General features: G+C 51.5%; 1 protein-coding gene across 1 annotated transcript in view; it reads left to right on the top strand.

The window, feature by feature from the left end:
- Positions 1 to 14,869, top strand: part of LOC144944410 (lysosomal alpha-glucosidase-like) — a 49,841-nt gene that overhangs the window by 23,209 nt on the left and 11,763 nt on the right. The window contains exons 15-22 of the mRNA XM_078872549.1: positions 2,174 to 2,258; positions 3,011 to 3,131; positions 3,868 to 4,036; positions 7,961 to 8,077; positions 9,295 to 9,528; positions 11,293 to 11,349; positions 12,431 to 12,561; positions 13,955 to 14,043. Coding sequence (XP_078728675.1) covers positions 2,174 to 2,258; positions 3,011 to 3,131; positions 3,868 to 4,036; positions 7,961 to 8,077; positions 9,295 to 9,528; positions 11,293 to 11,349; positions 12,431 to 12,561; positions 13,955 to 14,043 — 1,003 coding nt within the window. The remainder of the gene's footprint in view (positions 1 to 2,173; positions 2,259 to 3,010; positions 3,132 to 3,867; positions 4,037 to 7,960; positions 8,078 to 9,294; positions 9,529 to 11,292; positions 11,350 to 12,430; positions 12,562 to 13,954; positions 14,044 to 14,869) is intronic.

Genomic DNA, 14,869 nt, shown 5'->3' with positions numbered 1-14,869 from the left:
CACGTGCAATTATAATCTTGTACACACCTTCTGTTGATAGCTTCGGTTTTTCCAAACATCTGGCTAGTTTATCAGTTACTCCTGCAAACGTTCATTTGCAGCGCTTCTTTAACATATTGAATTTCACTTCTCAGACTTTCACCATCTGACACTTTCTTGGCTCGATGAACGAGCGTCTTGATAAGAGCAGATTTATGTGTGGGGTGATGGTGTGACTCTGCATTTAGATAGGCGTCAGTATGCATTTTCTTTCGGTAAACACTGCGTGTTATTTTTCCATTTCGACCTCGACCGAGCAGAATATCCAGAAATGGTAGAGTTCTGTCAGCTTCTACTTCCATGGTGAACTGGATATATGGGTTTTGCAAGTTGAGATGATTTAGAAATTCGTTCAGTGTATCTTTGCAGTGTGGCCAGACCACCAATGTGCCATCCACATATCGAAACCAAGCAGATGGTTTAAGTATGCTTGAAGCTATTGCTTTTGTTTCAAAATCTTCCATGTACAAATTCTCTATCACAGGAGAAAAAGGAGAGCCCATTGCTGACCCTTCCTTTTGCTTATAGAAGTCACCTAGCCACAAGAAGTAGGTGTTCTTTAGACGGTGTTCAGCTAGTTTTGAGATATCTTTGGCTAAACCTTTGTTCGTTACCAGAGTGTCGAGGAATTTAATTGACTCGTTGACTGGAACCCTCGTGAACAGAGAAGTCACATCAAAACTTACGAGAATATCATCAGGGTTAAGCTTAATATCTTTAATTATATTTATGAGATTTTCAGAGTTTTTGATGAACGAAGAGGTCCTACCGATGTAGGGCTGTATTTGTTTCGTTACGTATTGTGCTAATTTGTACGTGGCAGAGCCAATTGTACTAACTATGGGTCTTAATGGGATATCAGGTTTGTGAATTTTTTTGTAGCCCATAAAGTCTTGGTGGTTTTGATGCCCTTGGTTTGATCAGGTATTGCTCTTCCTTGGGAATTGATAACTTTGCAATGATTGCCGTTGTTTTACCTTCCAAGGTGCTGGTAGGGTCTCGTTTAATTTTAACGTCGGTACCTTCATCGAGTAAATCTTTGATTTTATTATCATAGTCCTCACAGGGCATCACAACAGTCGATCGGCCCTTATCAGCAGCAAGAATTTGGATACTGTATCTTTATTTGCTTTCAATTCTCTGAAGGCTTTTGCTTCACTGAAGTTAATATTTGTTTTTGGCAATTTGCTGTTCTCAATCATTTTGGCAACCTCATGCCTAGTCATCTCAGCTTGATTATGGGGGATATGTCTAACTGCTGATTCCACTTCAAAGATTATCTCATCGACAGGGATTGTACTTGGGGCAACAGTAAAGTTAAGACCTTTTGACAGGACTGAAACCATATTGCTGGATAATTCGACGTTAGTAATGTTGATAACCGTTTTGTTTATAAAATGTTCATTTTTAGTTGAGAGTTGTTTGTTAGTTAGTCTAGCAAATGTGTTAATTGAGTAGTGTTAGTTTTGTTAAATACATTATCAGCTGATTGTTGTGTAATTATGTCGATTATATTCCAGTGATCTGTAGAGACACTGTTACTCATTCTCACGTGTAAGGACATTAGTGATTTAGAAGTGTGACTTAGTTCACGTCTATTGTGCTGTTTTCTCTCTTAGAAACAACTCACTCGCTTTATGTAGTATTTGATTAGCTTTACGTGACTTAATGTGATGAGTTACTTTAACTGCGTGTGGAATTACCTTTGAATCTCTGCATCTTTTGAGGAATGCCAGTGAAGACAACAGCTTAATCCGCTTAAATTCGGAGTTTCTCCAGTTTTCTGGTTTGAAGAAAAGTATTCTCCCCATAGAGGTTAGTCAGTTTAACACGTAGGCTTTCGCGACCAATATCATCTATAATACAGGTTATGGATGATTTTAGTTGCGAAAGCCTCCATGTTAAACTGATTTAAATGGTAACTTCAGCTAACGACGCTGCTGTAATTGTGATTACAATTGACCCCAGATCTGACGACTGGTTACAGCAGCGTTCAGGGTTCCGTTCGAGTCAACATTTTGTCAGAGCAACTGAAGGTGAGAGGGTGTGCGTGGATAAATCACGGCTGGCCGATGATGGTTCTCTTGCTGCTCCGCCTCTCCCCCCCCCGCCGTCCCCGTGATGTCTCCGGCAGGACATGAACGAGCCGGCTAACTTCGGCACCGGTCAGCAGAGCGGCTGTGCCGCCAACAAATGGAACAACCCCCCGTTCAAACCACGTATGTACACACACACACCACAACACACACACAACAACACACACACAACAACAAAGAGCCGCCATTAAGTGATGGTGACATCACTACGGCGCTTGTGCCAGGCTGGCAAGGTGCACTTTGAGACCATCGATTGATGTTGTGGAAGGCTGTGACCGGCAGGAGGTCACTGGACAGACCCAGGTATCGTGGGTTCATGGGGATGACTGGCAGATGCACCACTTGTGGTCCGAACCGCCAACTTTCCGTGTTGTTGGTTCAAGCATAACTCAGACACACACAACAACAACAACCACCATTCGCCACAAAGCGGTGACGACATCACAATGGTGCTTCTGTCAGGCCATATGCACGTTTAGGCCACGTGGAGCGTCAAACACCCGCTGGCAGGTCACGGGACAGACCCAGGTGCCATGGGTTGACTAACTGAGACACACACAACACACACACACTCGAGGGTTGCCACCTCAGAAGTAACAAAAAAAGCAGGACATTTCATGAGAAGAAGAATATCTCACGTTAGCCAGAGCGGGGAGAAGTAGATGTGAATGTCTCGAAAAGACTTACATTTTTCCATGGGCAGCCACTTCAAATAGAGGACAACCCTGAGACAACCATAGCAGGTGGCAACTCTGGCAACACGCCACGCGTCAGAAAGACCACGGACTGCGTGCGAGCGAGTCGCGGGGATACGAATCTTGTCGCTTTGTGCCACCCTCGCCCCGCCACCCGCGTTTCTCCGTCTCGCGCTGCAGGCACCGTGTGGGGAGACACCCTGGCCGACAAGACCCTGTGCCCGGACTCCGTGTCCTACCTGGGCCTTCACTATGACACGCACTCGCTGTTCGGATGGTCGCAGAGCGAGCCGTCCTATGCGTGAGTAGACCGCGCGCACCGCCGTGACCCAGCCAACATCTCATCGCCATCATCATCACGAGCCATGGTCTATCCACTGCTGGATGAAGGCCTCCCCCATCATCATTATTACCCATTGTGTATCCACTGCTTAATGAAATCCTTACCAATATCATCCTTAAGTCATTCTCTATTCACTGCTGGTAGAAGGTCCTATTATCAACATGAGTCACGGTCTATCCACTGTTGGTTGAAAGCCTCCCATTATCACTGTGAGTCGGTGTATAGCAAGTGGGAACAAAAATTAGCAGCATACCACTTAACTCAGTGGGATTTGCAATACAGGTGGGATATCCGATTATTGACGTAATCGATTATAGTACTCTCCTGATTATACCGGTTCCATTACTCAACTCACTCAGATAACACACACAAAAATTGGGGGGAGGGGGGAATGAGTCTCACCTGTTTTTCCACGTGTTGCTGGACGGGAGGTGATAGGCGGGGCTTGCTGATGTAATCATTGCATTGGGCGTAGCTCTTTGGAGGTTTCCTGCCTTCGGGAGGCAGGCAGGCAGGATGGTCGGGGCACAACGGCAGTTTTCTTTTTATTCGTCGACGAAGAAGCCACCCATCGACGACCCACCGGCCCGTCGTCCCAGTTATAGTTGGCAGGCAACGTCACAAAACCTCGACGCGTCGCCTTCCGCGGGCATGATCATCTCCCGTTTGACCGTGGGCTGCGTTGGGCTCGCAGGGCGGCGGAGCGAGCGACGGGCAAGCGCGCCTTCGTGGTGTCGCGCTCCACCTTCCCCGGCTCGGGCCGCTACGTGGCCCACTGGACCGGAGACAATCACTCGCAGTGGAGCAACGTGCACATCTCCATCGTGGGCATGTTCGACTTCAACCTCTTCGGCATCCCCTACGTAAGCGAGCCTCCGGCACTGCCCCCCGCCCGCGCGCCCACCCCCCACACCACCCCCACCCCTCCCCCCCCAACCGAACCGGAGCCTCTCCACCACCACACCGCCACGCAGCTTATAATTTCAACTTGCAACCCGCCACCGCTGGCTCGTGGAATTCGTGGGGGGGGTGGATCCCACTTGGCTTCCTCACGCACAAACTCAGGCTTGCCAACTTTTATCATTAGCCCACCGGGGGGTCAATTGCAAATGTACATATGTTGAACTTTTTTAGTACCGGTACGTAGCCATCCGTGCTAATCGGAGGTGCGGGGGGAAAGGACAACAAAATAAATAAACAAAAAAGTTGTTCAAACATCCCAGTTTGACAGTTCCCACCTGACAAATGTGTCGACTCAGTGAGGCTATCCTGGGCAAACAGAGGGCGTTCTGTCGTGCAGTCATTGGGTGATCATTTGGACTTGCACTCACAACAATCACATCAGTTTGTAACCGCAGAACAGCGAAGTGCTCGCTCGTTCTGGGAGACAGAGAGACGACTTGGAGGCGCGAGGAGGAGCCGCAAACGAGCTGGAAGGCACCAGCCAGGTGGCGTGCCGGTGCCAACAATTGCCAAAGCTCTGCGGTCCTCAATATATCAAGATGTTTTGAGCCATATAATTTGGTTACATGTGTAATAACAGCTATCGTGGGTTCACGTGGGGGATTGGCTTGCCGGTCCTGCTTGTAGCCAATAAGGGTTGAGATAGGGAGTGTGGGGCCGGCGTGATCACGGCATGTCAGCAGGAGTGATTGGCCCAGCCAATTGGGACCCCAGCCAATGGGGATCCGGGTAAGAGGCGTGGTCCCGGGATTGACAGGGAACCATCGAGAACGGTCGAGATTGTCCATGGAGGATTGGCTGGGAGGACCACGTGACGAAGGGATTAAGAGGGAGAGAGAGGAAGGATCGAGGAGGAGTCTGGGAACTGAACGGGGGCGAGAGCCACGCGCGTACGGGGCTCCGGGTGCCACGTGCGCGGTGGGAGCTGGTGGGAGTCCGCTGACGCTACGTTGTCTGCCAGCAACGGAGCGTGTGGGAGCAAGTGTACCGTCAAGTGAAAATAAAGAGGACTGATTCCGAATCCGTCTCCGGAGAATTATTACACATTTGGAGGAAGCCGGTGCACCTGGATAAAACCCACGTGTATGATAGGGGGCAACACTCTATGCCACGCGAATTGAACAGATGGAGATTAGTCCACGTTTTGCGCTACCGCCCTCTCCTGTCAAGACTCGCACAAACGGCTCTGCCGAGTCGTCAAAGTGGACACGCTCCTCACACGCAATGCTGCCGTGGTGCAACGGGGGGTGGGGGGGGCACGAGCGTCATGCGCCCAATTTCGGGATGAGTCCGAAAAGCAAGCCTAAGCGTGAACATTTCCCAACGAATCTAAGGGGTAACCTCTGCGTTGATCACAGTCGAACATTTAACTGCAATGTAAGTCTGAACTCTGCTGACAAGCGGCCGCATATGTTGAAAGCAAAGGAGGCGCTCTGTGCAATACAAAACTCAAACTCAGGGCCCTTATCTTGCTGGCAGGTCACTAGCATTGATTCAAGCCAGCCTTACTCTGCTGATGAGACACCATACGTCCAAACCGGTCCTGAGTTTTGCTTGCACCAAATCAAAGCTGTGGGGGCTGTGTAAAGAATGCTTGAATTTTCTGTGTGGAGAGGCGGATATGTGATGGTGACATATTGTCTGTTATCGGTTTGGGCAATACGGGAGCGGAGAGAGGGTGACCTTTACAGACGGTACACCTAGAAGCGCACACACACACACAGGAGGACAACAAGGACGCTAACGAATGAAATGCCTCTCCTCTAATTAAACTCCTCGACTTCCATCGCTTTGCTCCCAAATTAACCCACGGCCAAACATTCATTGCGCCGGTCCATCAGATAGTTCCCCGGGCAACCGAGCGCTGTGTGGTCGGCGAATGGGGATGCTTAACCCTTTCCCATTCCGAGACGTCTGCAAGTTGCAGGGTGGGTTTCCCGTTCCCCGCTGAATCTCGGAACACGCAAGCGGCTCAGCTTTAATTTTATTTATAGAGGCATAGCGCCGTAGTTTTTTAAAGACATTGTACTTGCCGCAGAGAACCTTAGCGACACGACCGCACTCTGTGATAGCTGGCGCCACACACCCTCCCGCATGGCCTTGTGGGAGCCACGGAACCGATAGTTATTTTATTTTTTCTTCTGGTTCCGTTCCGATGAAGTACACGTATGTCATCGGGATGGAATCGGAAAAAAAATACATGACGTACACTTACGTACGTCATCGGAATGGGAAAGGGTTAAGATGCGGACGAACAGATAAAGGGGAGGGGGGTGGGCAGCGCAGCGCTGGACAAGGCCACAGAAAAGCCTCGGGTAACGCGCCGCTGCGCTCTAGCGGAGCTTCGCAACATTCTCGCCATCGGAGTCTTGCGTGCTCGCAGTCTACGGGGCGGATGTGCACGAGCACGCCAATGCGCCGCGCTTGGCTAAGCACGCCAACACGATCCGTTTTTGGGAAAGGGCTTGGCGGAGGACACGGAGATTTTTTGAGACTTCCGAAGCTGCCGGGCTGCAGGATGGCCAGGGGGAGACAGTAGATGAAGCTGGTTGTAATCACCAGCGAAACGTCGCAGTACTCAAATCGTAAATGTTGTGGGTTTACTCTCCGACACACCGGTGTGCTGAAATGGTAACTAATTGGCACGTTTTGTTTACGTGACAAACCTTACCTGGCGGATTAACAACACATTTATATTTACGCAATACAACAAAAAAAACGTTATTTAGGATAATATTGGTCGGGTGAGCCTACGTGTTGAACGCAAGACAGCAAGTGGGTCAATGAGCCCCATCTGCGAGTGATATCCCCGTTGCGTACGTGGGATTTATCCAGTCCTATCCCACGGGCAAAATCATTCTCAAAATGAAAACTGGCCAAACATCCCAACGCAGCACCCTTCTAAGATGGCATTTCGCAACTCGGCGGGGCCCTGCTGGGTGAGGAAAAGGCATTATTCGGAGACGAATTATCATGGAAAATCCTGTCACTGGAACCATTTGTAGGGACACCAATTTTTTTACGCGGCAAATCAAAAGACATTAAGTAAATTAAGTGATACAGATGTCATACAATTCACTGTTGTGGCCTCAATGATGCTACGCGTCTTCTCGGTGCATCTGTCTCTCCGCGTTTCTCTCCCCTCGAGGCTCTCTCCATCTCTCCGCATCACTGCGTAGTCCCATACTCGACTCGCTGCATCTCTCCCTCTGCGTGCATCGTTCTGCATCACTCCACGTGTCTCCCAGTGACTCCTCTCTCCGTGTCTCCTCCCTGTGTCTAAAACCTTCTCTCTCTCTCTCCTTGTGCGCGTTTCTGTGTTCGTCTCTTTTAGTTATCTCCGTAAGTCGCTACCGTAAAGTCCGTTTTCCTATAACGCCGCGTGCTTTCATAACGCGAATTGGATGCAACGCGTTATGAATGTATTAGGGAGCACATTGTTTTCTAACGAGGATGCGAATTGGATACAACGCGATCGAGTGAACGGAACTACGTCGCGCGATAATGAATAAGCGGTCGTACGGCTGCCTTGGCATAGCATCCCACAAGGCGAGACGTTGCTGGATGCTTCTAGATGATACCCACGCGTCTCAGCATTTGTTCAGTCTGCGTACGCATCTCACGTGTGATCGCGGACTGAGCTTTACCCTGTATCATATATCGTTCATTACAACGCGATGTTTCCATCAGGCAGTGTTCTTCAGGAACGCAACTACTATCGCTTCATAGGAGAAAAGACCGTACATCTCTCCGCTGCGTCTCAGTGCCCGTGTGTTAAACCCTGTGCCGCTCTCCTCTCTCTCCCTCCCTCCCTCCCCGTGCAGGTTGGAGCCGACATCTGTGGCTTCAACGGCGACGTGCAGGAGGAGCTGTGCCTGCGCTGGATGCAGCTTGGCGCCTTCTACCCCTTCTCTCGCAACCACAACGGCCTCAACTACAAGGTACGGCGGAGGTTGGAAACAGCCCCCGCGTGCGTTAAAGCGGAGGATGAAGGGCCACCGTTCAGGAAGCTGCGTTGCTTCTCGACGCTAGGGGTGTGGGGGAACCTTTCCTTGCTTTGGGTGCTGCTATAGGGCACCGCGGTGGTGAGATGTTAACTACCTCGTCTGGTATACAGGAGGTCGTGGGTTCGATCCCGACCCTGACGCCTGCATATTTGGAGTTTGTATGTCCTCCCCGTGGTCGCGTGCATTTTTCTCCGGGTCCTCCGGTTTTTCCCTCCACATTTAGAAATATGCTTATTGGCGAATGGCGGTTATTTTTGTTGATGTGTTTGTGTGCAATGTGTGTGTGCAATGTGTAGGGGAGTTGTGGTGTAGCGGTTAGCGCACTTTGCTACGAACCCGGTGACCTGAGTTCGATTCCCGTTCACGGCCACCGAGAACAGTGACGATTATCTGTACCGGTCCTGGGCATCCCCTAGGTCAACTCAGCCTCAAATGAGTACCTGGTGCTGTGTGTAAACATCGCCACTGGGTAGACAAAGATGGCCAGACGTGGTGTTGGCCAGACGTGGTGTTGGCCACCCATCCCCTCGTGTGCCGTGCCGACCTTCATAGGTGCTCGCTAACAGCACTTGCCCCAACAGTTCGTTAAGGCTATATAAGAGATATTTGTCTATTTGTGTGTGTGAAATGTCAGTGGGGAGTGGTAGTGTAGTGCTTAGCGCTTTTCACTACGACCTTGATGTCCTGAGTTTGAATGCCGGCCAAGTCTAACATCAGTGCTGATAATCTGAACCAGTTCTACGCTTCCCCAAGGTCGACTCAGCCTTAAATGAGTATCTGGTGCGGTGCGTAATCATTGAAACTGGGGAGACAAAGACGGCCGGATGTGCTGCTTGCGCCACGCTCGCTAATAGCACTTACCGCAACAGTCTGTCAAGGCTAGACAGGTGATCTTCGTCTTTTTAATACTTACGGACGACTTCGACAAAGCAAAATTTGGTAAAACACAACCAGGATAGCCAGGATGGACACGACCGGTAGAGACGAACATCTTGGAAGTAAGAACCTGGTCGTGATACACCGCAGGGACAGAGAAGCAGGGGAAAGAGAGAGAGGGGAGAGAGAGAGAGAAGAGAAACGGCGCACGGTGAAAAGCTTGGATCCCTAACCTCTACCTCTGTGCTGGCGTGCCCCCCGTAACGTCGCGACAGGAGCAAGACCCGGCGGCGTTCGGGGCGAGCTTTGCGAGCATCGCGCGCGACGCGCTGCGCGTGCGCTACACGCTGCTGCCGTACCTGTACACGCTGTTCCACGACGCGCACACGCTCGGCAGCACCGTGGTGCGCCCCCTACTCCACGAGTTCCCCGAGGACTCGGCGACGCACGACATCGACAGAGTCTTCCTGTGGGGGCCCGCGCTCATGATCGCGCCCGTGCTCACCGAGGTGGGTGGCTGGGCGAGTGGGTGGTGAGTCGGTGAGTGGGTGGGTGAGTGGGTGGGTGAGTGGGTGGGTGGGTGGGTGATTGGGTGGGTGGGTGATTGGGTGGGTGATTGGGTGATTGGGTGGGTGGGTGATTGGGTGGGTGGTTTGGTGAGTGGGTGGGTGGCTTGGCTGGGTAGGTGAGTGGATGAGTGGGTGGTATAGTGGATGGGTGGGTGAGTGGGTGGCCAGGAGGGTGAGTGGGTGGGCAGATGAGTGAGTGAGCAGGTGAGAGGACGCGTGAGTGTGTATGAGTGGTGTGGTGAATGGGTCAAATATCGGAAGGATGGGCAGATGAGTGAGTGAGTGGGTGAGTGGATGGGCGGGTGAGTGGGTGGGTGGGTGGGTAATGGGCATGCGGATGGTTGGGTTGGTATGAGTATGGTGGAGGGTTAGGAGGCAGGTAGGGGAGTGTATTGGTGGGTGGATAATAGGTGGGCAGGTGTTCGTTCTCTGTTCGCTGCATTCCTCTTCCGTTCTTTCAAAATGCACACGATAGCAGAGTTAGACAAGGAGCTACGCCCTCGCCAAGTTACTCACGGCAACATCAGAAGAAAGTCCCATGACAGTTGTATTGGAGATTATCGACGTATCTTGACTCAAACACCTTGTACATCTCACGCGTGTGAGGGATGTCACAACATAATCTTTTTTCCACATGTTAACTGCTCCCTAACACACGAGAATCCAATCAAGTGTCTTGTAACAAAACAACCGTCTCTCCTCTACGCGTGATCCCCACTCCTACACGCTGGATATTAATGAAGTGCTTGGCCTTGCAACTCATGAATGGCCCGATTCTGCCCCTTATTTGAAAGAGAAGCACTCGGTTCTTAAAGACAGCGAGAGAGCTGACAATTGAATTGGCCGGTTAATCTTGGATCCGTGTCAAGCTACGACATTTCCTTTATGTTTGTCGCACGCTTATCATTGTCAGGATTATAATCACCCATGTTCTGTCTACCGCTGCTGGACGAAGGCCTCCAAAACCCTTCGCAAATCTCGTTATGCATCGATTAAACTATAATGGAGGTTTTATTGGGGGGTTAGATCGCGCAAATATATAAGTGTGTCGTTAAAACCCGCCACCACCCGACACAGCCAACTAGTGAGGATTGTCACGTAAACAGGACGTGGCCAATTCGTCACTAGTACAGCACTAATCGGTGTGCTGGAGAGCCAAGCCACAACATTTACATTCTGAGTACGACGTCTCGCCAGTAATTACAACTAGCTTCATCAGATTTGTGGAGAAGTCCACCTGTTTCGTTCCTTATATAGAGGCGTAGATGTGGTGACCACACTTCTGCGCTCTTACGCAAAGTGGGGGGGATTAATGAGTCAACGCACATTATGCATGCACATTATGCTAGTCCTTTGATCTTGTCCTTCCTGTCCATTGTGTGTATTAAAATAGCCCTACCAACGGTAATCCCTATTGAAGTATGGTGGCCTGTATCAGCAGTCATGGAGGGAACGTGCTCCTTCGTCGACCACTGTATCCGCAATTTTGTCCATCGGCTAGTCTAGCGATGTGTGTCATACCCTGCGTATGAACCCCGGTCCACGCGTTCCTCTTCATGTCTCTCGTCGCAAGTCCAACTCCGTACCTCCTCTTAGCACGGTTGGCTATGTACGGTGCGAAAGAAGTTCGACAGGCATACATGCAACTGTGCATCTTGTCAGTTTTGTGGTCGTGAACATTTGTATTTTTTTCCCCTGTTGCAGCAAACATTCTCCATCGATGTTTACTTGCCGGATGCCCGCTGGTTTGACTACTACAAGGTAAACATATACACGGGCTGATCATCTGCTTTCAATTAAGTCAAGGCTCCACCATGCGAGCACAGACGCCCGTAATGGCAAATATACCCCGAGCGAGGGAGTCGTTTTTATCAAGAACATGTGCGGATAATGTGATGTCGGGAAAGAGTTTTTTTTTTATTTGCCGATGGTTAAATCTCTGTGAATGTGTCCGATGAGAGTATGCAAGGTAGCCAGAAGATGGCAGTACAGCTACGGATTCTTGAGTCTATCTGTGTGGAGGGGAGAGGTAGGAGTATGGAGGGGAGTGACGTGAGATGAGAGGGGAGAGGCAGAAGAGTCTGTGGAGGGGAGTGGAGTGAGATGAGAGGGGAGAGGTAGGAGAGTGTGTGGAGGGGAGTAGAGTGAGATGAGAGGGGAGAGGTAGGAGAGTGCGTGGAGGAGAGTAGAGTGAGATGAGAGGGGAGAGGTAGGAGAGTGCGTGGAGGGGAGTCGAGTGAGATGAGAGGGGAGAGGCAGGAGAGTGTGTGGAGGGGAGTAGAGTGAGATGAGAGGGGAGAGGTAGGAGAGTGCGTGGAGGAGAGTCGAGTGAGATGAGAGGGGAGAGGTAGGAGAGTGCGTGGAGGGGAGTCGAGTGAGATGAGAGGGGAGAGGTAGGAGAGTGCGTAGAGGGCAGTAGAGTGATATGACAGGGGAGAGGTAGGAGAGTGCGTGGAGCGGAGTAGAGTGAGATGAGAGGGGAGAGGTAGGAGAGTGCGTGGAGGGGAGTAGAGTGAGATGAGAGGGGAGAGGTAGGAGAGTGCGTGGAGGGGAGTCGAGTGAGATGAGAGGGGAGAGGTAGGAGAGTGCGTAGAGGGCAGTAGAGTGATATGACAGGGGAGAGGTAGGAGAGTGCGTGGAGCGGAGTAGAGTGAGATGAGAGGGGAGTGGTAGGAGAGTGTGTGGAGTGAAGTGAGATGAGAGGGAGGGGTAGGCAAGTTCGTGTCCATGGAAGATCTAGCTGAGACTTTCCAGATTAAATAAAGGACACTGCTCCATCAGTATCAATGAATCAATCAACAAAAATGCACGCAATCAAATGTCTTCCCTTTTCCCTTCCAAGGGCACTGAGGTTTCGGTGGGGAAGAGGAAGACCTCCATCAAGGTTGACGCTCCATTGGAGACGATACCAATCTTCGTGCGGGGAGGTTACGTGCTGCCCACTCAGGATCCAGAGCGTACCACTTCCAAGAGGTGCTCGTGTGTGTGTGTGAGAGAGAGCACGTGCGGAGCGGTGGTGTAGCGGTTAGTGCACTGCGCTACGAACCGGGCGACCCGAGTTCGATTTTCGCTCACGGCCAACACCAGTGACGATTATGTGAACTGGTCATGGGCCTCCCCTAGGTAGACTCGGCCTCAATTTAGTACCTGGTGCGGTGGGGAGACAAAGGCGAAGGGCGTGGTGTTGGCAACCAATCCACTCGTGTGCCGTGCAGGCCTTCATAGGGATAGTGGGGGGGGAGTGATCATTGTCTTTGTTTGTGGCTAACGGTGCTGGTGGTGGTGATCATGCAGGTCTTAGGGACAGGCATGCACAGTGTGTGTAGGTGGCTCTCTGATGTTGTGTTCGGGTCGTACAGCGCGTGTTGCTCCGGCACTGAATGCCAGACGATTTTCGCCCCACGTGCTGGGAGCTTGTTTAGAATTCGTGGTCTCGCTCGCTCCTCTTGCCCTTCTCCCCCGTGTCCCGTGCCTCCCCCTCTCTCTCTTTCGCACATCTCACACCCCCGCATCTCACCTCCTCTCTTCGAACTCCTTGCAATAGTCCTGAGACACGCTTAATCACCTTCGTCTGCAGATCCCACTGAGCCCCCACAATCACATGGACGCACGCACTCATGTGCAGACGCACACACACACAAAGGACGGATGCATTCACGCTCTCGCACGCAAGCCTATATATATATGCATACATCCACAAGAACACCTGCATCTACATATGAAGACGCATGCATGCATTTACAGCCACAAAAACACTTGCGCGCATTTCCGCATGCAATTACGAAGGCGCATGCATACCTTTACAAAGACACACTCGTGCCCACACCCACAAATGCACACACATGCATGCATGCGCACACATGCAAATCACACGGGCACCAATCTGCACACGTGCACAAAGGCAACGATCCCCTGGTATAGCCGACATAGACTGCTGCTGTTAGCGAGCAGCTATGAAGGCCAGGACGGTGCACGAGGGAGGGAGGGGTTTGGTGTGCCCAAAAAACCACGCCCGAGCCGACTGTGTCTTCCCATTGCTGAAGTTTATTCACCGCCAAGACGTTTGCCATGGCGGGGAATCAAACCCAGGTTGCCGGTCTGCCCCCAATCACGGCGCCTCTGCTCCCACCCACACGACAAACACGCGTGATGCATGCGGCACTCTCTACACGCATTGTTCACATGCCGCGGACACGCACACACAGACACGCACATGCATGCCCGCGCACACACGCACACCCTTGCACAATGCACACGCACATACACCAACACACACAGACGTAACGTGCACATCACGTTAACACCCCCCCTCCCCCCCCCCCCCATGTCTCCCGTGTCTCTGCCCCCCCACTAACTACCCCCGCAGCCGCCACAACCCCATGGGCCTTCTGGTTGCTCTGGACGACACCGGCTCCGCCAAGGGCTCCCTTTACTGGGACGATGGTGACTCCATAGGTACGACCCAGGCGGGGGGGTCTCTTCACCCCCAGGGGCTAATCACCCACACGGCACGCGTCTCTCCCCGTGGCCAAACTGCGCACAATAATCCGTCGCCGGTCTTCAGGGCTCGCCACGAGTCCGTGTGGAGAGCAGTGTGTACGGTGCGTGGGGAGCGGTGGTGTAGTGGTTAGCGCGCTACGCTGCGCTACGACACGGCGAACCAAGTTCGATTGCCGCTCACGGCCAACACTAGTGACGATTATTTGAACCGGTCCTGAGCCCTCCCATAGGTGTCTAAACATCGCCACTGGGGAGACAAAGGCGGCCGGGTGTGGTGTTGGCCACCCAACCCCTCGTATGTCGTGCCGGCCTTCATAGGTGCTCGCTTACATCACTTGCCCTAACAGTCTGTAAAGGCTATACAGAGGATCTTAGTTTTTTTTGTGTGTGTATGGTGTGTTCAGTTATGTGCATTGTGTACAGCGTGTGTCTTTTGCGAGCCTGGCTACAAATGCCCATGCATAGGTCTCCTGCAAGCAGGGATTATAACATTTCAGCTGATCTGTCCAGGAAAATATTTTCGCTACCACATCCAGTATCGCTCTCGCTGCTATGGCTGCTGTTAAAGTACTCCAGTAAGAAATTAAGCCCTGGCAAGTAAGGGGCGCGACGGTGGCGAGGTGTTAAATACCTCGCCTGGTATACAAGAGGTCATGAGTTCGATCCGGGCCCTGACGCCTGTATATTTGGAGTATCAATGTCTCTCTGCCCCTGGTCACGTGGATTTTTCTCCAAGTCCTCCAATTTTTCCCTCCATAATTTAGAATCAACATGCGTTGAA

This window comes from Lampetra fluviatilis, chromosome 34, assembly GCF_964198595.1.
Source record: "Lampetra fluviatilis chromosome 34, kcLamFluv1.1, whole genome shotgun sequence".
Lineage (NCBI taxonomy): Eukaryota > Metazoa > Chordata > Hyperoartia > Petromyzontiformes > Petromyzontidae > Lampetra > Lampetra fluviatilis.
The sequence above is the reverse complement of the archived record's forward strand: the minus strand, read 5'-3'. Positions and strand labels throughout refer to the sequence as shown.